General features: G+C 38.0%; 1 protein-coding gene across 1 annotated transcript in view; it reads left to right on the top strand.

Annotated features, from left to right (window-relative positions):
- gopc (golgi-associated PDZ and coiled-coil motif containing) overlaps positions 1 to 17227 on the top strand; it is a 30639-nt gene extending 13412 nt beyond the window's left edge. The window contains 8 exon segments of the mRNA XM_055635761.1: positions 2135 to 2310; positions 3465 to 3630; positions 6438 to 6533; positions 9035 to 9199; positions 10671 to 10771; positions 11049 to 11121; positions 12755 to 12762; positions 13105 to 17227. Coding sequence (XP_055491736.1) covers positions 2135 to 2310; positions 3465 to 3630; positions 6438 to 6533; positions 9035 to 9199; positions 10671 to 10771; positions 11049 to 11121; positions 12755 to 12762; positions 13105 to 13219 — 900 coding nt within the window. The 3' untranslated portion in view covers positions 13220 to 17227.
- The last annotated feature ends 8206 nt before the right edge of the window (positions 17228 to 25433 follow it).

Consider the following 25433-nt stretch of genomic DNA (forward strand, 5'->3'; position numbering starts at 1 on the left):
ATAGCCTTGTTGGTCATTGCTGTTCAACACACAAGTAATGAGGATTTACTTCTACTATCATCATTACAGACAATGATTTCCACAATCCTGCCACTCTCTAGGTGAAAATCAATTCCTTCCTCGCTCCACCAAACCTATTACCTTATACCCATTTCCCTAGTTTTTTACCTTTTTAAAGGAAATAGATGCTTCCTATTGACTTTATCTAGATCCTTTATAATTGTATACACATGTTATGTTTCCTCCCAGCCTGCCCACATGCAAAAAAAAATCAATTTGAACTTTTTCAATCTTTTCTCAGAGCTATAGTTTCTATTTCTGCACAATTATCATTAAACTTTCCTCGACCCTTTAGAGTATAATATAACTTTTATAAATGGCAGTGAGTAGACTATATGCTATACTGAAATTGTGGTTTAACTATTGTTGACTAGAGTTTTTATGTAACTTTCCTGTTATGTTCTGTGGTTCAGCATCCCATACATCTTTTTAACTATCAATCTCTCCGTTCGTCTTTGAGGACCTGTGGGTGTATGTTTCAAGGTCTGATTGATCTTCCACATAACTTGTTACTTTTCCTTTTTTTCTAATTTATTTTATTGTTGTACCTCCCCAAATGCATTTCTGTATTCTTCCCAGATTGTAATTTAATTTACTGAACTGACCAGACCATCTATTTCTTGGTACAGTATTATGCTTCCCTCTTCACTGACAACCACATAACAAATGTTTCTAACGACCAGAAACTTATTTGTCATGTGCCTTCCATTTAGGATTCGGTACTGACCTTTGTGGAATCCCACTGGTTATGCTCATGTACTGTACACACATTGGTTGCCCATATGCACCTTTTTAGATATATGGATTGTTTTAATCTAAAATTCTGTTCCTTTCACTGAAATAGCTACGCTGTACAGTGAGATAGCCATTAATATATGAATGGTGCTGTTGCCAAAATTCATTGACTTTAATTTTTTTACAATGAATGAATCTTTCTTAACTATTTTCTGTATTTAAATGGCTGCTAACTTCCTAACCTTTTCTTTCCTGTCCCAAGTCTGTCCTTTCAGTGGATGAGATGGTAAGTGAGTACACTAGTGTGGTTTTGTTTTGTGGAATTTGTGGCAAATGTTGCTGCCTTCCATTAGCTTTGCACTTCAGTATAAATCACGCTGGAATTATTTTACAACTGCAGTGGAGGATTGTCTGTTAGTGAATAGTGTTTCCTTTGGTTAATAAACTAGGCCTCAACAACATTAGTTCAATGTAAGTTAGTTCACTGTTTCTATAATTTTTAAGTTGTTGAGTATTTTACGTTGGTGTTTTTTTTAGTATTGTGTTATTTTTACAGGACGTTTTAATCAAGATACAACATGTCTATTAGGAAAGCATAGCTCTGGATTTTACAAAGCAGGCATCTAGAAAGTTGCACAACAATGTCTATATATTTTATAATTTTTGTAATTTCTCAGAACAAAGTCAATCATTAAATATTTCCAAGTATTATGAATATTTTTTTTGTTTTAAGAACTTCATGTACTGGATCATTATAGTAAATAAACTTTGAGCCATTAGGAGTATTGCACCGTGAAGCAAATTAAAGTATATATTTTATCTACCCTTGCTTTAATTTAAAATATATTATTTGTATCTGCAAGTTAAATATTAAAAAGCTTCTTATTGCATTACAGGGAAGATAGATGAAATAACATTTCCTTGTCCCTTGCTTTCTTTTGCTATATTATGTTTTCAAGTTTGAAACCATGTCTTGCATTAGTCAAGAGTCAAGTGTTTTATTGTCATATGTGCAGGATGGGACAATGACATTCTTACTTGCTGTAGCACAACAGAATATGGTAATAGGTAAACATTATGTAAATATTATGATGTGGTAGTTTCTTGAGATACCATCTTTCTTATTCTTTGAATCATTCAAACAGTACACTGCTGTTAGTACTGGGGCTCTCTCACCATATTGCACCCGTTATTCCAATCCTTCTTCAAATTTTTGCCTTGATATTGTTTGGTGTTGGGACATTGTGGGCTTGGAATTGCTTATCACTGTATGGGACTTTTGTTTTTATGAGACAAATTACATGTATCCGTAAACAATGTGTTTTTTTTTTTCTGGAAGGAGAAAGAATTAGAAGCCAATAAAAAAGAAAAAGTGAAGGAAGCTAAATTGGAAGCTGATGTAAAACTACTGAGAAAAGAGAATGAAGCCCTGCGACGACATATAGCAGTTCTACAAGCTGAAGTATATGGTGCGAGGCTAGCAGCTAAGTATCTGGATAAAGAGCTAGCAGGCAGGTAAGCAATGGGTCATAATTAACGATTCTTGCAATGTTTCCAGCAATATAAAAGCACTGCCAAAATTTCGACACTGGATAAACCTAAGAATTTCAGTTTAACGCAATTACCATAATTACAATTCTACATTGATCCATCTGGTAAATTTCAGAGTTTATAGTGAATGTTAGACATGGGGCAACTTAACAGAACATTTGAAAAAATCTATAATAATTTGCTTATAATGGGAAAAATAAGAACTTTTCTGTTGAATAGTTCACTTTTAAACGTTTAGAATTTCACTCTTTCACTATTTCTGCTATGGCATGGGGAGCACAATGACATAGCAGGTAATAGTGTTGCCTTGCAGCTCAGGACCCTTCGGCAATGTCTGTAAGTGCATGGGATTCTTCCAGCTCTTCTTGTTTTGTCCAACGTCCAAAAGATGTACTGGTCGTTTAATTAACAATTGTAAATTATTCTTTCACCTAATAAATATAATAATAATAATAATAATAATAATAATAATAATAATAATAAATTTTATTTATGGGCGCCTTTCAAGAGTCTCAAGGACACCTTACAAAAATTTAGCAAGTAGAGGAAAAACATGTAAGCGGAATTAAATAAATAGTAGAGACATGACTAGTACACAAATTAAAGACAGAATTCAATTCAAAACACAACATGAGGCAATTCAAGCACGGATGAAAAGGGAGGGGGACGTGGGGCTAAGGATAGGCAGAGGTGAAGAGATGGGTCTTGAGGCGGGACTGGAAGATGGTGAGGGACACGGAATTGCGGATCAGTTGGGGGAGGGAGTTCCAGAGCCTGGGAGCTGCCCTGGAGAAGGCTCTGTCCCCAAAACTGCGGAGGTTGGATTTGTGGATGGAGAGGAGACCGGCTGATGTGGATCTGAGGGACCGTGAGGGTTGGTAGGGGGAGAGGAGGTCAGTGAGATATGGGGGGGGCAGATGGTGGAGGGCTTTGTAGGTGAGGATCAGGATTTGTCAGAGAATAAGTCACAGGGAGATAACAGAGCAGGAATAGGATCAATGAAATTGTTCTGCTGTAAAAGATTTTGAATCTGATTTAAGTATTTCATGTAGGGGGCAGCATTTGTTTTTTGTTTTTTTTTAATCGTTGTTTTTTGTTAATTAATATGTTTTATGCAGGGTTCAACAAATCCAGCTTTTGGGTCGGGATATGAAAGGACCTGCTCATGATAAACTCTGGAACCAACTTGAAGCAGAAATACATCTTCACAGACATAAAACTGTTATTAGGGCATGTCGAGGACGCAACGACCCTAAACGACCGCTGCCCACACCACCTGGACATGTACACAAAATTTCAAATTTCACTCTTCTAACTAAAGATAATGTTTATTTTCATATTAGTTTATTTTAGTAAGAACCTTCCAAGTGATGAAATTATTCTAGAATTACTCAATAAGAGGTCCAGAGCTCAAGATTGAAACAAGTCTCTAGGTTGAAGTATTATTTCAGTTCATGATCTTGCAAATGTCTCTAGAAGTGTTTTCAAATGATGCCAGCATTGATCTGCCAGCATTCCCAATGGTACTTCAAAGATTTTAATTGTTTGTTGTTTTTGCATATGATGGATGACAGCTGCTGTGAACATATAGGAAATAGTGTAAGATCTTGACTAATTTTCCCATTTCAATTCATTTTATACTGATGCTGTTTTGTAAATTTCATAAGATGGCTCAAGGCCGCTGAAATCACAGCAAACTTAGCAGAAAATAATATATGTTCAAATTTACACTCAACTGGCACATACATAATGTTATATAAACAGGTCATGTTGGAAATTCTAAAAAAAAAGTACTATATCATTGAACATAAATTGCAAACAGTCTTTGGCAAATGATGTGTGTGTGCTGAACGTGATAAATTAAACAAATCCTATCTGCCATAATCAATATCCGTCCATTCTTTTTCTGTTCATGCGCCTGTGTAAATGCCTCAACATGTCACTATCAGGTCTGCTTCCATCACCCCTTAGGTAGCATGTGTCAGGAACCTAACACTCTCTGGGTAAAAAAGCTGGCTTCACAAACCTCCTTAAAATCACCCCCACTCACCTTAAACCTCTGCTGTGTAATATTTGATATTGAAACCCTGAGCAAAAGACCAGTTATAATGTTAATGATATTTCATCAAAAATGGGGAAAAAATAGATTATGAGATTCAGAGAAAGGAAAGGATGATAGAGAACAAAAGGAAAGTATGTTAAAATTGATGATCGGTGAGATTAAATGACAAGTAATGATTGATAGAGAATGGAGGGGAGCACAGGTACGAATGGAAGAAACTTAATTTCAATCATATATAATGGGCATTTAATTCACTGATTTCAAATTGACCAACTGCAATTTTACAACATATATTAAGCATTATACTACACACATACTTTAGATGTAATCAGGAATTGAATGATTACAGCTTTAGGCTGCAAATCCAGGCTTGTACTCATGACTACTCACCAAGAATTTCTAACAAACCCTGGAGGAAACATTCATAACTTAGCTTAGCCACGTGGAATTTTAAGAAGGTTACATTAGTAAAAAGTGCCGTACATAAATGATCCTCTGTGAACTCGTATCATTGCTGGAATATTTGAATAATTTGAGTTCTGAAATTTGGATCATGGTTGTGCATACTTTTAACTTTTTACAAAATCAAAGCATTCATTTTAGTGATACTATAAAAATGTGAGATTTTAAGTCATCTTTGGCATTGAAACAAAATTAGATTTGACAGGAACCCTTTGTTCGTAATAAAAATCGAAAACACTGCAAATACTGGAAATTAGAAATAAAAACATAAAGAGATGGAAACAGTTCAAGCATGTGTAGAAAGAAACTGCAGATACTGGTTTAAACCGAAGATAGACACAAAATGCTGGAGTAACTCAGCAGGTCAGACAGCATCTCTGAAGAAAAGGAATAGGTGACATTTCGGGTTGAGGCCCTTCTTTAGACTGAGAGTCAGGGGAAAGGGAAACGAGAGATATAGACGGTGATGTAGAGAGATATAGAACAACTGAATGAAAGATATGCAAAAAAAGTAACAATGATAAAGGGAACAGTCCATGGTTAGTTGTTTGCTCGGTGGGAACGAGTGCAGACAATGTGACTCAACAAGACGACTTTGAAGCTGGTGCGACTTGGGTGGGGGAGGGATGGAGAGAGAGGGAATGCAGAGGTTACTTGAAGTTAGAGAAGTCAATATTCATACCAATGAGTTGTAAGCTGCCCAAGCAAAATATGAGATACAGTACCTCTAATTTGCATTTAGCCTCACTCTGACAATGGAGGTGGCCTAGTACAGAAAGGTCAGTATGGGAATGGGAAGGGGAATTAAAGTGTTTGGCAACCGGGAGATCTGGTATATCCGAGCAGACTGAGTGAAGGTGTTCAGCGAAATTATCGCCCAGTTTACGTTTGGTTTCGTCGATGTACAAGGGTCCACATCTTGAACAACGGATACAGTAGATGAGGTTGGAGGGAGGTGCCAGTGAACCTCTTCCTAAACTGAAAGGACTGTCGGGGTTCCTGGACAGAGTCGAGGGAGGAAGTATTGGGACAGATGTTGCATCTCCTGCGGTTGCTGGGGAAGGTATCCAGGGAGGGGGTGTTTTGGGTAGGAAGGGATGATATAACCAGGAAGTTGTGGAGGGAATGGTCTTTGCGGAAGGCGGAAAGGGGTGGAGATTAGAAGATGTGACTAGTGGTGGGAACACGTTGGAAGTAGTGAAAATGTCAGAGGATTATGCAATGTTGTATGCAATGCCTGTAACCAGGGAGTTCATGCATTTCAGGTTGAAGACCCTTCACCAGAGTACTAATGAAGGATCTTTGTTCTGACTGATTAACTCTGTTTTACTTTCTAATGCTTAAAGTTCCATTAACTGACAATTAGAGAATTATCTATGTTGTTGCCTTAAAACATTTTTTTGCTAATTTGAGCACATCACATGTTAAACAAGGATAGGAATATTAATTTACAAAATAAGAAATAAGATTATTTTATCAATTGCACAACTTTATAAGATTTTAAAACCATGAAGATTTTTCTTTTCACATTCGCAACTTATTGATCTTTTGTTTCTTCCTGAAATAGGATCCAGACATCATTCGGAAGACCCAAGGGGTTGGACCAATTCGGAAGGTACTCTTGGTTAAAGAGGATCATGAAGGACTTGGTATATCAATTACAGTGAGTCTACCTTAACACTTATTTGGGTATATTTGGTTGTAGTAATGTAAACATTGACATGGATCTAGAGGGGATTTATGTTTCCATTACAGCTCAGTATAGAAGCTTCTTTTTTTATATTTGTGATAATGATTAATTTTATTTAATTTCAATGAATGAAAAATGATGTGGCATATCCTGATCTTTAACTATTTGCAGGCTGTGTGAGTTGTACCATATAACGCTCAGAATTTAGTTTAATGTTAATATATTCTTTTTAATTCTTATAGAGGTGACTAGCATTAATTGTTGTAAGGTGTAAAGTTAATTGCCTATAACTTTAGTGTCCAATTATCACCTTTCGCCTCAAATCCTGGAAATCTAAGTTATATGACGCAGGTAATTTGGTTTCTATTTCCGGTATAACTATTGTATCTTGACGAAGTATCATAGGCTGAAGGTTTGTGAAAGACTATCCATGGATCTGTTAATGGATAAACCTCATATTTATCCTAAATTTTATTGTCCACAGCTTGAGCTACGTCTAAGTTGATGAGGAAAGTTATTTAAACTTTATAAGAGGCGATGCCCACAAAGTCAAAATTCTTAGGCTTTACTTGGTTCTTGGTTCTTGGGTCCTTCAAAATATTCCAACTGGAATTTAAACTGGAGGTGGTGAAGGGAGGGATTAAGCCAGAAAGGGTATAAAGAACACACACTATAGAATTTAACATAAAACATCCCCACACAGCAGAATCAAAGTTTCCCACTGTGTGGGAAGGCACCAAAGTCAGTCTCTTCCTCCACTGTTCCTCGTGGTCAGGGCCTCCCCAAGCCCTCCGCAGTTGCAGCTACGGGCGGCCCGATGTCCAGGACCGCTTGCCGGGGTGATACAAGTCCGACGCCGGGGCTGCGGGACGTCCTCAGCGGCGTGGACACCAGAGTCGGCCCCCTCCTACCGGAGTCGGCTGCTTCCAAAGTCCGCAGGCCGCGCTGAGTGGAGACTGCTGCTGTAGACCCTCTGCAAGGCGCCCCAGGACTCCACGATGTTGTTCAGCGCCGCCCGCGTTGGAAGCTCTCCGCACCAGAGCTCCACGATGTTGGAGCAGCGGCCCAACGCTCCGGAGCTCCAAAAGGCGACCCAGGTAGGCATTGCCCGCTCCGCGGTGACTCCAGGAAGAATGTGAAACTTGCGAAGATTGTTGAATAGTGAAGGATGCTAGAGGTTTTGCACTTCAAAATAGAAACTAGGCATGGAGTCCCAATTCTAATATCAGCCAAGAGCCAAAGGTTGTAGTGAAGAGTTAAACGAGTTTAGTTGGAGTAAATGGCATTTTGTCGAGTACCTTATACATACAGATTGGAAAATATTGTACGGATTCTCTGATCCCAAGTGTAGATAAATCGCTGCTATGGACAAATTCTCGAAGCTTTGGTAATATTTACAAAAATATGTATGCATTGAGATTTGTTTGTGCAAGTTAATAGAGAACCTGCAACATCATTCCATTTCCCAAATGAAGACGATCTAGTTGCGGAGTAATAGAGTTGTACAGCACAGAAATTGGCCCTTCAGATCACTATGCGAGTGCTCACCTTTTGCCAATCTGCACTAATCCATATTAGGTTCATATATTTCTATGTCTGATAAATTTAAGTACCTGTCTAAATGTGTCTTAAATGTGGTGATTGTGTCTGACTTCATCACCTCCTCTGGCAACCAGTTCCAGATACCAAGTCAAGTCAAGTCACTTTTATTTCTATAGCACATTTAAAAAACAACTCTCGGTGACCAAAGTGCTTTACATTGGAACTCTTTGTACCAATACCAAAAACTCTTTGTGTAAAAAAAACCCAAAAAAAAAAACCTTTCCCTTCAAATCCCTTACTAAACTCCTTCTCTCCTCAAACCGGTTGGTGCCTTCTCAATTTTGTCACCGTTTCCCTTGCAAGTAGATTCTATCTATCTATGCCTCTTATTATTTTATATGCCTCCATATAAGTCACCTTATAGGTCACCTTCCAGCTTTTATCAATCCGGGCAAAAGAAACTCAACCTCTCCCTATATCAAATCCAGGTGAATTTCTTCTGCACTCTCTCCCAACACAACATACCCTTCCTATAATGTAGCGACCAGAACGGTGCATAATTCTTCTAAGGCCGGTCACATCTACAATCTAGGAGATTCACAATATTATGTTTGAAGAGATGCCATTCTGATAATAAAACAACTATTAAAGAGTCTTAAAACTCACTTCATAATATTGCTGGATTGTGGTGGAAATGTTTTGTCTTTTTTTAAGTGGTATCTAATTGTTGCACTGTGATAATTTTATATGGCAGATTAATGGTCTGGCTGTTCTAAAAAAATACAGAAAAACATTAAAACACATTATTTATAGGTGATATATGATAAAGTGTTTATAACTGACACAATTTCAAAACATATTCTTGAGTAACATGTTTAGACATTAACAATTCTAGATGCTAACTAAAAATGAATTACTGAATTGTAATATAGGGTGGCAAGGAGCATGGAGTCCCAATTTTAATATCAGAAATCCATCCAGGCCAGCCTGCTGAACGATGTGGTGGCCTTCATGTTGGAGATGCCATACTAGCTGTTAATGGAATAAATTTAAGAGATGCAAAGCACAAAGAAGCTGTTACAATCCTCTCCCAGCAGGTAATCAAATAGACCAATGTGGTATAGATGTGTATACATGGTCATCAAAACAATGCTTATGCATGTTGACATTTTGAGTTTGAATTTATTCTATATATTGAAATGTAAATGTATCTTATTTCTTCACCGTTTCAATTTGCTTATAGCATATTTTCAATTTTCTACTTTTATTCCAACTAAATTTTGTGGTTGCTTTAATTTCCCTTCATGGAAGAGGAATTGTTTCTAAAAAGCCAGCCAATTGCTACCTTGCTATCAGCCTACCTTGCTAGAGATAATCATTACCCAGCACTTCAGTTGCACAGATTGTTACTTCTCACAAAAGAAGTTTTAATTATCCACCCATGATGCTTGTTTTATTATGTGAACTTTACTGGCCACTTATCAGACAATACTTGAATGTAGAATATAGAATAGAATAGTTTCTTTATTGTCATTGTAACATGGGCCATGTACAACGAAATTTAAAATGTCAGCCAGTCAGTGCAGCATTCAAACATTTCTAAAGCTAACGAAACATCCACGGTAAAATTCAGTAAGCTACCATTGGCACGCATGTGACACCCAACCCTCCATCCCTGTCGCTACTTCAGTTTAGTCTGTTGTGGCGTGTTCCCTGTCACATAATTGCTTTTATAGCTGGGGCTGTTTTGAGTTATTGTCCTTGCCATTTTAAGAACAGTTCAAAAGGGAATGTCCCGGGGTGGAGTATTATATTTGGGACACATTCAGATGGAATGCCTGTTGGAAATGGCAGGCAAAGTTTATGTGTCAAGAGATGTGGGCTTGTAACTTCAATCAAGTGTTTGGTCTGTAAGTGTGGAGCATCCAGTAATGTTGGTGTGAATCCAGATTCAGAGTTTGTTTCGTAGGTGAGTGAGGAAATTGTATTCAAATATCAAATCTTCTCTAACTGCAAACGATGATCCATAAAATTAGTAGGCAGCCCAAGGTTGACTGGTTATAACAAACTGTGATTCCTTTGCCTGTTTTTGTGACTTTCAAATTTAGCCCCTTCATATTTATAAATGTGATAAAAGAAATGTGTTACGTTTTAGTGAATATTTAAAGAAATTTAAACTGTTTAAATTTTGTGAGCATAAAAATATTCAGTGGTTCAGTATTTCTATAATTAAATTTTTTTACAAAATAGAAGTTGTACATTTTTATTTTTCTGTTTATTTTTGAGTTCAGTTTTGTTCTAAAGATAGAAATTAAATATGAACGAAATATGAGTGAACATAATTTAATACTCTTTCAGAAAATAGATGTTTCTTAGTGAGATTGTCTTAAAGTATAAAACCTACAATTTTTTATTCAGTAGACTGAATATTTCCAGCATGTTACAATTTTAATTCAACATCAACTGTAATTTTTGTTCTTTTTTTTTCTCATGATATAGAATTGTTTTAACAATTGCTAAACAACTACAACAAGGACTAAAACGATCACAATTTTGTTTATTTTCAAGAGAGGAGAGATTGAGTTTGAGGTGGTATATGTTGCTCCAGAGATAGACTCTGATGATGAAAATGTGGATTATGGTTCAGATCTATAATAAATTTTTGGGCAGTTGTACATTTTTATTTTTCTGTTTATTTTTGAGTTCAGTTTTGTTCTAAAGTAGAAATTAAATATGAACGTATCTTGATGAGTTGGAATAGAAGTTTCTTAGTGAGATTGTCTTAAATGCAGCAATTTTGTTGGCAGTAAATGAATATCCAGCATGTTTTAATGCAACATCAACGCTAGCAGAATTGTTTTAAAAGATAACAACTGGCAATCACAATTTTGTGGTCTTATCCATTGTTGCTCACCTGACTTTAGAGAAAGGATTATGAACAGAGAGTGGTGATCGTTTGTATCTGGAGGAAAGCAGAAATGCAGCTCTGCCACAGAGGGTGGGGTTGCCAAACCGGCAGGTAAAAGATTCATTGGCTATCCATTGTTGTATTTTAGAGAAAGGCAACAGAGAGTGGTGAATCTCTGGAACTCTCTGCCACAGAGGGTAGTTGAGGCCAGTTCATTGGCTATATTTAAGAGGGAGTTAGATGTGGCCCTTGTGGCTAAGGGGATCAGGGGGTATGGAGAGAAGGCAGGTACGGAATACTGAGTTGGATGATCAGCCATGATCATATTGAATGGCGGTGCAGGCTCGAAGGGCCGAATGGCCTACTCCTGCACCTAATTTCTATGTTTCTATGTTTCTAACATCCAAACTGCAATGAAGCAAATTTTATGAGTTTAGAAAATAAATATGTATTGACCAAGAACATGGAAGTCTCCTTTAATCTCTTTTTGATAAAGTTTTTTTTTCTAATCCTAAAAGCTAAGTGTCAAGAGTTTACCTAAAAGGTGTCACTTGCTCAGCATTCGATTGTGCTCTCAGCTCCTTGAGCTATGGCATGAACCCATTGGGTATTTCAATTAGTTTAATTGAATTGAACTAAAAGCCAACAAACCTAATTGATTGAAGGATCTATTAATTCTCAGTGCATCTTCACGCACTTTCCCAGAACAACACTTTTAAACTCTCGAAGATATGCACAAAATGTTGGACTAGTCTGAAGAAGGGTCTCGACCCGAAATGTCACCTATTCCTTTTCTCCAGAGGTGCTATCTGACCTGCTGTGTTACTTCAGCTTTTTGCGTCTATTTTTGGTTTAAACCAGCAGCTGCAGTTCCTTCCTATACTTTTAAACTCTTACTTTTTAAAAGATACTTGGTGCCTCTATTTCTTCTGCTTAGGTTTGTCCACATGTTTCTCTATTTCCAATTATTATGTCCAAAGTCGTACACTTAACCATTCTACATCTGTAGACACAAGAGATTGGAGATGCTGGAATCTTGTGCAATAAACCAACTGCTGGAGGAACTCAGCAAGTCAGGCAGCAACTGTGTGGGAAAACAGACAAATGTAGTCTGTCTGGTCTGCTGAGTTGTTCCAGCAGTTTATCTTGTACCATTTTACACCTGGTGGAACTTTCTATCAGCCTACACCGTAGGGTTTGATATGTTGCACTTAATCCCATCATCTGAATTATTGATATAGAGTGCTTTTTGTCCATAAATTAGTCCTTAGTCCATAGCCCCATTGGGTTTCGGCCCGAAACGTCGCCTATTTCCTTTGCTCCATAGATGCTGCTGTACCCGCTGAGTTTCTCCAGCATTGTTGTGTACCTTAGTGTGGTATAATTTTGTTTGATTATATATATTCCATTGTTGCACCATATACTTGCCTTGTTAAGAATGTTGCATACATTCAGATAAAAACCTTCAGTTTTGACTTTGCACTAACCTTCCCTGCTTTGAACAATTAGGAATATACTTTTTTAATTTGTGTACACAGCCTTTCTTGATTGACTGGTCATTGTGGCACAATTCATTATTGCTTTCAACTTTGCCTTTAAAAAAATAATAATTCCCTTCACCAGAAGCCATCCTTCTATTATTTAAAGCCTTATCTGCAGCTCTTCTTAGTTTATTTACTAAAATCCGGGATCTGAGACTGTTTTAAGAGAAACTGCTGTCTTTCTGTAAGGGTGGCTGAGAGAGCCCTTAGAATCTGGAAGGGCTAGCCACAGGTTGAACAGCCATTGCCAGTCTGCAATAATAACCTGTGCTCAGTGTACTGGCCAGGTTGCAGCCTGAGCTTTGCAACTCACTGCTGAGTGTTTACTTATTTGTGATCTTATTTTCTGTGTGAAATATTACATTCTCCCATCAGCAGTTTGAACAATTGAGCGAATATTTCATTTCTTTCACCTCGCAATTCTGAATTGGTAATTAATTCTTCCTGCTAATACGTCCATAGAATTGATAAAGCATGTTTCATGCCAACATGACCACTCATTTGATTTTTTTGAATACAATATTAATGTTGAATATTTTTCTTGATAAAACACAGATCAGAAACCAGTTCTGGATGCCATTTTAAACGGAGATGCAGGAACAAATAGTGAAACAGCTTCAGAAGATGCAACACCCAAACAAAAGGATTGCGCAGAATCTTCATCTTAAATTGGGCTTTTGTTACTTGAACACTGACATAATTTTCTGCACTTGACTGGTAATACGGAAGGAACGTTGTATGAATGTGATCAACTGTAGAAACCTATACTGAAAATAATGTCAAAAAGGATCACCATGATTATGTTCTGGGCTAAGGGATTTCAATGAAACCACAAAATTACTTTATTAACAGTTCTGCATGGATGGAAATATTTTGATTTTTGCAATAATTAACTATTAGAAGTACATTTGAAGATACAATTTTAAAGTTACACTAAACTTCAACTTTGAAACTCAAAAGAAACTTGCGTATGCATAGGTGTTAATCTAAATTTAAAATTGAAGAGCATATTTTGGGGTGTGTTAATACTGCCTGTGGTTGTACTGTCCCTTTGGAGTTTTGTTTTTTTGCACCCAATATCTGCACAAGAAACACTTTCAGCCTTACAATTACACTCACAGTTTTCCCGTGATTTTTGCTTCTAAATTAAACCATTGAGGTTTAGTGAAAATTATGGCATTGTATTTGTTCATGCATAATTAATCTGAAAATATAATCCCTTTAGAAGCATGCAGAACTGTTAAACGGAATCTCTTAATGGTACAATGTAACTGTAACCTGACCCACAGTCATATTCATAAAGAATGTTGTTGCATTGCTCTAATCTAAATATAAATTGAAATATTAGTTTATATATATCAATAGTGAAAATGTGATACCTTGTGTTTCTGTATTTTAGTAAAATTTAATGAGCCAGTGAGTTATGGATTACTAGGTTGCATACTTGCATCTCATTTTTGCAGATTATTTTTTTTAAAGAACATTTCCAAACACAGCTGTAATAAATATTTAAAGATAGCCTGAGTTACATTGTTGAAGTAAGTGCACAGTTCCTATGTACAGGTATAATCAATTCAGCTTCGAAATGCACTATTTATAATTATTTAGTTATTCTGCAAAGATGTTAAATGTAATGGCTAGTAAATTTACGATGACCATGGTATGTGTTACATAGCTTTGCACCTTTTAAAGAGTACAGTGTGTATTGATCTCTGTGCATAGGTCACTTCCTAATTCAAAATTACTAAAATATTCAGAAATCCTAGCCTTCTCATTTATGCAGTGCAGCTGCAGTATCAAATAGATATTCTTAACACATGACCACCTATATCATACTTCTGTGAACATGCTTAAGAATGGGGTTCAGTTAATGACAAGCATTTGATTATAGAAAAGCTAGTGCGCAAGATTAGTGCACACTGAAAATAATAACATTTTCTGAGCACAGGAAGAGAAATACTTGCTACTGTTTTATTTTCTATATTTACTCATAGAATTCATACAGTTTATATTATAAGACAAATGCTTCACTTTTCATGGTGTATGTTTGTTTTAAGGAGTACTAATGGTTACTTTTCCATGTTTGTATAAGTAGCTCTAAGTTGTACATATATACTCATTATTGGAATTTTTCTATTTATAAAGTTTCACTGTTGATGGTGAATGCTTATTTTTATGGTTTCCCATGCCACTGCCCCCCCCCCCCCCCCCCCCCTCTCTTTCTGCTGTATCTCCTCTCTTTCTCTTCTCTCACTCACACACAAACACATTTCATGCTTCAAAGGTGATGTAAATGTGACGTCTGCAATTGAATGTATTGTTTAATTGTTGCACACAGCCATTTGGATTGAGCTGCTGAAGCTTTTGGGAGGACATTTACTTCAATAATATTTTCAATTTTTGATTTTTTTGGTTTTCATTTTGACTCATTGCTGCTTCTGAATCGTAATATGATATGACTCGAATGGGAAAGATTAATCTCAAATCACCTGTAGAAACATGCATGCACATAATTTGTGAGATAATATTTGTTATACATTTATGGGAATATAGGTTTTAGTTCTATGCAATTGGAAATCAATTTCTTGAACTACAAATTGTTGTACTAATTTCTAGAAAGCCTTTGAAAAGTTTGCCATCTATGTTTGATCTTACAGTATTAATGACTGTTCTCTTTTCCACTTAGAAACTTGTCATCTCAAATTATTTTATCGAGTTTGCTCAAGCACTCTTTTAACTATTAGTTTCTGTCCAAATTTACATTTTTGTATAAAACTGAAGTGCCAGCAGTGAATTTTGTTTACCACTTATGCCTCACTCCTTTCTTTCAACACTGGGCTCTTGCTGTGTCAATTGAATGATAGAGCAAAGTGAAATAACTGTCAGTTTATTTTGTTATATTCACTAATACAAGTGTTTACCTGTTGTTTTACAATCCAATATATTTATGCTATATTATCACCGCTTTGCGTTTTTGAAGGTCTGTACATGGATAACAATGCCATGATAGTTTAAACATTTGGTTTTGTACCCTTGCAGAAAGCCTAACAATGCAAAAGTAAATGGAAAAGTAATTTATCTCAGGATTGTGAAAATAGAAATGGAATCTCTTACAACTCATAAAAGGAAACAAGGGACCTGGAAAGATAATTTTAAGTTATCTGGTTGTGATTATGGATTTATATAAGGAATATTCGATCATCTGCAATTTAAGGCTTACTTTCTTAAATTGTAAATTCTCACATTTAATCACTCGCAATATTTAGGTTTTTCAGGAATTTCTATTTCTCAAAACATGCAAAAGACCTACTTAAATATTATGTAACATAGGCATCGGACATTATTTTGTCATTTCCAAGGCTTATTTGAACAATGAAATGAACATGAAAATAAAACTAGTTATAGATGGAGACCGAATTCTGTTTACAGTGGTGCAGCCCTAACAGATTCATCCTATAATCATATATGTTCATCCATATAGGTTCATCCTATAATCATCGAACACAAAATTGATCAAAAGGCTAGTTAAATTGCAGTACAATACTGAACCAAAATGGTTCTATTTTGCATGATTGAAGCAAGATTAACCACTGCATGAACAAATTGAATTCAAGCACAACCACAACTGGGTTGTTTTAATATAAAATCTGAAATACAAAGCTAAAACTATTTTGTATTATGCAAATGATTAACCGAGTTACAAAGAAATTGGATATAAAGTAAGGCCTTCTTGCTCTGTTGGAAATAGAAGTGTTTTGCATGTTTGGTTAATGGCTCAAAACAACAATGTTGATTGATATGGTGTACTCGGAAAACTATTGCATAGGTGTCTGGAGCATGGGTTCTTATTCTGTAATGCAACCAACCTATATGTATCTGTTTATACCCTTCTCCTTACTAATTCAAATATCACCAGGGCTTGAAGGACTGATGGCTTTTGCACAGTGCTGTCTTACTACCAGAAAAACCTAAAACAATGAGTTCCTCAGTAAATGTCAAGTTTTTCATCCTGAAAATTCAGAATGAACTATCTTTCACAATTACTTTGAAATAACTTCCCTTTTGATTTTAATAGGATGGCAGGTAATAACACCTGAAACATGTTTGTGATATCGGATTTTTTCAATTGGTTCCCTCCCTCGTCAACATTTGCATCTGCATTTCATAACCGCCAGCAGAATGTAATTCATTAGCTATTTTAACAGTATCTCATCCTAAAAAACAATTGTGTTCTTGTTAAAATCTTTGATGAAATGTTCAAAGTAACTTAATTCTTCTATTTTTCTCAAAGGTTATGTATGCTTAAATAACTATTCACAGCCAAAGTCACTTCGAACCACACGTGCAATTGCTAATTGATCATTTATCATAATTTTACTATATTTGTGCTATCAGTTCATATGGTCAAATGGAGTTCTGGGATAACTTAAATTTTCTGCCAGTTTTATTATTTCCTAACGGGAGATGACTAAATTATTGATGTTTATGAATATGTTTAACATTCTGTAAACTGAGATGTAATGTAAAAAACATAAACATTAATACTTTTGAGCATGGAGGAGAAATTGCAGATGGTAACATTAATATAATAGCAAATCTGCTTTCAAGATACTTTTGTAAGAAACATTTTCCTCTGATGTGAAACACGATTTGTTCATAAAAATTCACAAAGACAAAATAAGGAACCATTGGAGTTATTTATTTGTACAGTTTTATTGTATTTGTCAAAGTGAGGAATGCTGTTGCTCACTGAAAGGAATATACAATGCCCTCCATAATGTTTGGGACAAAGACCCATCAATTATTTATTTGCCTCTGTACTCCACAATTTGAGATTTGTAATAAAAAATATCACATGTGGTTAAAGTGCACATTGTCAGATTTTATTAAAGGGTATTTTTATACATTTTGGTTTCACTATGTAGAAATTACAGCTGAGTGTATTTCAGGGCACCATAATGTTTGGGACACATGGCTTCACAAGCGTTTGTAATTGCTCGGATGTGTTTAAATGCCTCCTTAATGCAGGTATAAGAGAGCTCTCAGCACCTAGTCTTTCCTCCAGTCTTTCCATCACATTTGGAAACTTTTATTGCTGTTTATCAACTTGAGGACTAAAGAAGCCATTATGAGGCTGAGAACAAGAATAAAACAGTCAGAGACATCATCCAAACAGGCTTACCAAAATCAACTGTTTGGAACATCTTTAAGAAGATAGAGAGCACTGATGAGCTTACTAATTGCAAAGGGACTGGCAGGCCAAGGAAGACCTCCACAGCTGGTGACAAGAATTCTCTCTATAATAAAGAAAAATCCCCACACACCTGTCCGACAGATCAGGAACACTCTTCAGGAGTCAGGTGTGTATTTGTCAATGACCACTGTCCGCAGAAGATTTCATGAACAGAAATACAGAGGCTACACTGCAAGATGCAAACCACTGGTTAGCCACAAAAATAGGATGACCAGGTTACAGTTTGCCAAGAAGTACTTAAAAGAGCAACCACAGTTCTGAAAAAAAAGGTCTTGTGGCCAGATGAGACGAAGACTAACTTCTATCAGAGTGATGGCTAGAGCAAAGTATGGAGGAGAGAAGGAACTGCCCAAGATCCAAAGCATACCACCTCATCTGAAACACGGTGGTGGGGGTGTTATGGCCTGGGCATGTATGGCTGCTGAAGGTACTGGCTCACTTATCTTCATTGATGATACAACTGCTGATGGTAGCATGATGAATTCTGAAGTGTATAGACACATCCTATCTGCTCAAGTTCAAACAAATACCTCAAAACATTGGCTGGCGGTTCATTCTTCAGCAAGACAATGGTCCCAAACGCTGCTAAAGCAACAAATGAGTTTTTCAAAGCTAAAAAAATGGTCAATTCCTGAGTAGTCAAGTCAATCACCTGATCTGAACCCAATTGGGCATGCCTTTTATATGCTGAAGAGAAAACTGAAGGGGACTAGCCTCCCAAACAAGCATAAGTTAAAGATAGCTGCAATACAGGCCTGGCAGAGCATCACCAGAGAAGACACCCAGCAACTGGAGATGTCCATGAATCACAGACTTAAAGCAGTCATTGAGGCAAAGGATATGCAACAAAAGTTTAAACATAACTACTTTCAATTACATGCCATTGCTCTGTCCCAAACATTATGGAGCCCTGAAATGGGGGGATGGGGGGGGAGGGGGGGGGACTATGGCTAAACACTGCTGTAATTTCTACATGGTGAACCCCAAATGTATAAAAATGGCCTTTATTAAAATCTGACAATGAGCACTTTAACCATGTGATTTTTTTCTATTACAAATCTCAAATTGTGGAGGACAGAGGCAAATAAATAAATGATCGGTCTTTGTCCCAAAAATTAGGGATGGCACTGTGAGAACCTTATACTATCCACATGATGGTAACTTTAGGTGCATTGTTGTATGTTGCTGGTTCCATTATTATTGTTTGAAATCAAATCCAGTTGTGAAAGCCATTATACTTCACAAAATGATTTATAATAATTAACAGAAATACAATATAACAGAAATGGCACATCAGCTACTTGCAATGCACTCCATCTAAAATTTTAATACTCAAGGTTGTCCGATAACATTTGCTTCCATGTTTAAGATGAATACCAAAGGTCAAAGGTATTTTATTATTCACATTCACATACACCCAGGTGTAGTGAAGTGAAATGCTTTTTGCCATTTTGCAGCACACAAAAAAAGAATACAGACATAACACCAATAAGAGTTAAACACAAAGAACATCCCCCCACAATGGCTCCCACCATGAGGGAAGGCACAAAGTCCAGTCCCCAACCCCAGTTCACCCATAGTCGGGCCCATTGAGGCCTCCACAGTTGCCTCTACGGAGGCCCGATGTTCCAGGCCTTTCTCGCTGGGTGATGTTGCTCTGGCGTCGGGAGAGTCCTCCTAGCGGCTTGGGCCTCCTAACAGCCGCTTCCGCACTGGAGGCCGCGGCTTCCGAAGCCAACAAGGCCGCGCCGGTTGGAGCTCCACAACTGGCGATCTCATCTAGAGATCCCAGGATCCTGGTGTAAAGTTCAGCGCCGCCGCCCGCAGCTGGTCGCTCCACAGTCCCGCAGCTCCGCGATGTTTTACCCGGCGGTCTCAGCTCACCGGAGCTCCAGCGCGGCGACTCAGGCAAGGCATCGCCCGCTCCGCGATAGCACTCCAGCGCTGTGCCGCCGCCGAAGCCGAGGTTCTGGGCGGTCCCCGACAGGAAACGCCGCTCCAGGCCCGCTGGTAGGCCGCGAGGATGGATCGAAGCTGCAGCCCAGAGAAAAGCTGCCTCTCCGACCAGGTAGGGACCCTGAAGGATAGTTTCCCCCTTCCCCCCTCACCCCCCACATAAAAAAGTCTATAGACCTCCAAACAAAACACTTAACTAACTAAAATAAAATAAAAAAAAGATGAAGAGACAGACAGCTGCTGGCTGGGCAGCCATGCACAGGACAGCGCCCCCTCGAGGATACAAGTGAAAATATACTTTAAAGGTAATGTAAGCAAGTTATAGTAACAATGGGTGGTCGTGATCTCATGTCCAATGTTCATTTGAGCCTGTAGTTTCCTTATTGGGCTATGTTATATAGAACAGGAATTTTGTCTGCTGAAAATGTGAGTTGACTTTTCCTGAAGTTGGACTCAAGAGTCTACCAGCTAGTCAAGTTCAATGATTTCTCAGGGACCTCTACAGTAAAATATTCTAATCAATTCCTTCCACCCAACATTCAATGTTGGAAATCTTGATTGTGTTTCCTTTGTAGCTGATGCCAGAAAAGGCAACAATATTGTACTTTTTACTTTTGGCATTGGTATATTATCGTCACGTACTGAGACACAGTGAAAAGCTTTTTATTTGCATGCTATGCTATTAAATCTGATAATACCAAACATGAATAAATTCAGGTAGAGCAAAGAGAAAAAATACCAGAGTGCAGGATATAGTTTTCAGTATTGTAGCTTTACAGTTCCAGGGCAAAGTCCAATGTCCGCAATAAGGTAGGCTGGAAGATGGGGACGACACTGTTTAGAAGACACGTAGGAAATTGCACCGTTTTAAGCAGTTTTACTAAATAACAATGAATCATAAAAGTGAGCACAATTTCAGATGGCTATTTTTTGAAAGACTGTTTATCAATTCAACTACATTAATTTAAGATAAGGCCAGCATTACAATTCCAGTCTTCCATTAGTTCAACTGATATCAATTGCTATGCAGTGGTTATCCAGTACTCTTCCCTGGTGTTACTCCTATGTTTTATATTATGTAAATAACATGTAAAGCTTTAAATTCACGTTGGTTTAGGAAGCTTTAATTTTTGAATGTCAAACTGTGTTCACTTACATTGGGGAAAAATTTGAGAAAAGGGAATGACCAGGGCATACATTACTCAGAGAATCTATTTGATCTATTCTATCAAGGTCTTCCATGAGTTGTGCTTTGAAGGTGGATCGCTTACTTACCTCTTACTGTTCCGCCCATTAAAGGTTCCTGGTAAACTTCAAAGCAAAAGCAGGTACAACATTTTAGTGCCCGTCTTCAATCACCATTCTGTGAAACTGTTTTTCAGCACCCATGAGATTGTTGCCTCAGATTCTCTTGTGTCTCCATTTAACAACTATTTCTTAATAATAATAAGCATTTGCAATAATTATGTAATGTGTTAAGTGGCCTGGGCCATACTATTGAGCTACTTTAATAGGTAGGCTCATAAGTGCTAACAGTGGAGATATTCTGCATTTTTAATCTTTTTGCCTGTTCTGGGCTAACTGCAGGGGGTGTATGCTCTGCAAGGGATGTATGCTCTCCACAGCAATTTCCTCATAGGAACTATTGTATGTTCACCTTTGATCCAGCTTGCAGTTTCTCAAACTCTCCTCTTCTCAACTACATTTTTTTATCTTCGTGCCAGCTCTCAGGGAACTCGAGGACTGGAATTCCAATCTATTCCTTTTAAACAAGCTTTTAATCTAATTATATCTTTAATTGCTACCATATGATTGCTGGGCATAGAGCATTAGTGTTCTGACACAAGTCACAGAGCATCCAATTGGAAAGGCCATTATTGTCCACAGTGTTGAAATTAATGATGACATAGACAATTCTTAATACAATTTTAGGCTTCAATGTTTCAACTCGATAACTTAACCAGAGGAAAAAATAACTTGGTTTGGGACAGCACTTAGCATAGCAGATAAAGCTGCTGTCTTACAGCTCTGGCATCTTTGGTTCAATCCTGACTTCCAGTATTGTCTGTGTGGAGTTTGCATGTTCTCCCTGTGGCTGCTTGGGTTTTGCCTGGATTCTCTGTTTCCCTCACACGTGTTGTAGATTTGTAGGTTAGTAGGTTAATTGACCAGATTAAATTGCCTTCAGTAGGTAGATGTGTGGTACAATCTGGGGGGATGGGATTGGTTGGAATGTGTGAAAATAGGTTACAGGACAAATTAGTGAAGAAGAGATTTGTTCAGTGAGCCGATAGCGATCCAATAGCTGAAATGGCCTCTTACATTATAAGGAAATATGGAACATGTTTACAATATTTTCTTATGACTAGGCATCAGATAATAAGAGAAGGACTGATTAAATATAATAATGAACTCCTCCAAAGAATTTACGAATAACAGATTGGACAATGTGTTCAAATTACCGCCACCTTGAAAGTGGAGTGGGCCAATGGAGCATGCACGCCATCTATTTTTGCACGCATAAGATATTCTAAAAAAAGAGCAAAGATATTCTAAAAAAAGAGAAAAACTTGGAGAGTGGCCATACCCCAGTTAACTATTACTACAAAGACTAGCCTAGTGCTTTTAATACATCCCAAAATAGGAATAAAAGGAGTAAGGCACAAAAGAATTAGATCAATAGAGGGTTTATTATTGGTGCTGGGTTCTTATTTTCATGTGTACCGTGATACTATAAAAAGCTTTGTTTTGCATGCTATCCATGCCGATCATACTACACATGAGAACAAAAGATAAAATAAACAGAGTGTAGAATATAATGTTAGTGGTACTAGATTAAGAAAAAATGCAAGGGCTGCAACATGGTAGACTGGAAGATCAGGAATCCATACTTAGCACGTGAGAGATCCATTCAAGTTTAGCTTGAGTTTAGTTTATTGCCATGTATATATAGCAAGATACAGTGAAAAGCTTTTGATGCGCGCTAACCAGTCAGTGGAAAGACAATACATGATTACAATCGAGCCACCCACAGTGTACAGATAAAGGGAATAATGTGAATAACATTTAGTGCAAGATAAATGCAGTAAAGTCCAATCAAAGATAGTCCAAGGATCTCCAATGAGGGAGATAGTAGTTCAGGACTGCTCTAGTTGTTGGTAGGATGGCTCAGTTGCCTGATAACAGCTGGGAAGAAATTAACCCTGACTCTGGAGGTGCGCTGAACATTTTCACAAGAGTTTGATATTAGTGTGGAAAAAGCTGTTCTTGAAAGTGGTAATGTGTGGTTTTAAGCTTTTGTATCATCTGTGGGAGAGGGGAAATGAGAGTCATTGGAGATACCAAACTTTCTTATCTTCTGCGGAAGTGCAGGCGTTGGTGTGCTTTCTTGGTTGGAGCCTGAATGTGTTTGTTCCTGGACAGACTGTTGGTGACATTTGAACCAAGGTACTCAATATGCTGAAAATTTTTCCGCGATCTAGCTGAAGCCGCGAGTAGGTGGGAACCTCCCTCGAGCATGAAGGAGAGTTCCAGCCACCCCATACAACCTCCTAGGACCTCGTGTCGACTATGCTGCGAGCTTGAGTCCAGGGCAAACTCTTCTAAACTAGCAGCGTAGGTCGCCCAAGTGGGACAACCCCTTAATTGAGGACCTTGCCCATCTCCTGTGGCTCCACATAGAGGTGACCGCTTTGATTCCTGAGAGGTCCCACACTCTAGTAACCCTTTTCCCCCTTTTGTATTTATGAAATCTTTTGGGATTGTCCTTAATGTTACCCGCCAGAGCTATCTCCTGGCCCCTTTTTGCCCTTCTGATTTCCTTATTTTGTTTACTCCTTAGTTCCCAAAACTCCTCCAGGGATGCACTTGATCCAGCTGCCTATACCTGTCCCAAGCATCCTTCTTGTTTTGGACCAATGACTCAATTTCCCTCATCAGTCAATCTTCCTTACATTTGCCTGCTTTGCCCTTCACCCTAACGGTCGGCAGAACACTTTTAAAAACATCCTACTTGGCCAATGTTCCTATCCCCTCAAATAACCTGCTCCAGTCAACTTGAGCGAGACCTTCTCTCATACTCTCATAGTTGGCCTTACACTAGTTGAGCATTTTAACACGTGGGCCCTCTCTGTCCCTATCCATAACTATCTTAAACCTGATCGAACTGTGGTCACTGGTCCCAAAAGGCTCCTCCACACACACTTTATTAACTTGCCCCTCCCAATTTTCCAATACTAGATCCAGCATTGCCATCTCACCTGTGGGGGGTTCTACATACTGCTTAAGAAAACCCTCCTGAACACTTTTGAGGGATTGCACCTCATTTAAACCCTTCACACTATGATTTCCCCAGTCTATATTGGAAAAGTTAATATCCCCTACTGCAAAATCTTATTTGATCTGCAGCTGTCAGCAATCTTCTAATCCCCATTGACTATTCGGGGGTCTGTAGTACAGCCCCAACAAGGTGATCATCCCTTTCTTATGCCTCAGTTCCACCTATATAGCCCCATTAGATGAACCGTTCGTAATGTCACCTCTGATCACTGCTGTGACATCCTCCTTAACCAACAATCCTCCTTAACCTTCCTCTTTTTCCCTCACCCCTGTATTTCCTGAAGCTCCTGTACCCCGGAACATTGAGCTGCCAGTCCTGCCCTCCCTTAACCAGCTTTCAATCATGGCTACAACGTCCCATACACTCGTACCTATCCATGCCCTAAGCTCATCTGCGTTCCCGTCAGACATCTTGCACTAAAATACATGCAGTTTAAACCAACCCTCCTTCCTCGCTCTCCACCTTTCACCTGCCTATTCTGTCCACTAACCTTTCCCTTACCACCCTTCATACCAACTTCTAGCCTCTCCCGTGACACTGTCCTGTACGAGATCCCATCCCCCTGCCAATCTAGTTTGAACCTACCCGCTAGGATGTTAGTCCCCCTCCACCTGCTCTACAACATTTCCCAGAGACCTACCATTCACTGTGTGGGTCCTGCCCATGTTAGACTTCCCAAAATACAACACCTCACATTCCTCAGCCCACCTGGCCAATCAATCAAGATCCCGCTGCAATCTTTCACAACCATCTTCACTATCTGTGAAGATCTTCTCCATGATCCATTTTTGAAACATTATTTTGTGTTTGTAATTCAGTCATGCAAACATCTACAAAGCAAAACTGAGTATATTGTGCAAGCTTTCAATGGCGGTTTATTTTTTACAATTAATGGACCCATGCATTAAAATAACACACTTCAAATTATGAGAGAGAAACTTACAAGTAGTGTCATCTTTTCAGATATAACATGGGATACTTACTATATGTTGGTTGCCTTTTCTGCACTGAGAATGTGTACCATTTAGTATGACGTGATCCATTGTTGTATTAACTACTGTTGTTTACTGTTAATAAAGGATGTATGGGTGTAAGTTCTATTCTGATAACTCGCCTCACTTCACCGCAACAGAGAGAAGAAGCTAAAAATGCTACAATGGTGCAATATAGCTCATATCTATTTTTCAATGTTTTGGATTGTGAGCTGAACTTTCTGAAGCAGCAATTGGTCTAGCAGATCCCGCAGAGGGACTATAGTTTTCCTCTAAAATCACTGGCACACTGGACTCCAACATTGGCATGCTTAAAAATGTAGGTCAAGTATACTTTGGTT

This window comes from Leucoraja erinacea, chromosome 5 (assembly GCF_028641065.1).
Source record: "Leucoraja erinacea ecotype New England chromosome 5, Leri_hhj_1, whole genome shotgun sequence".
Lineage (NCBI taxonomy): Eukaryota > Metazoa > Chordata > Chondrichthyes > Rajiformes > Rajidae > Leucoraja > Leucoraja erinaceus.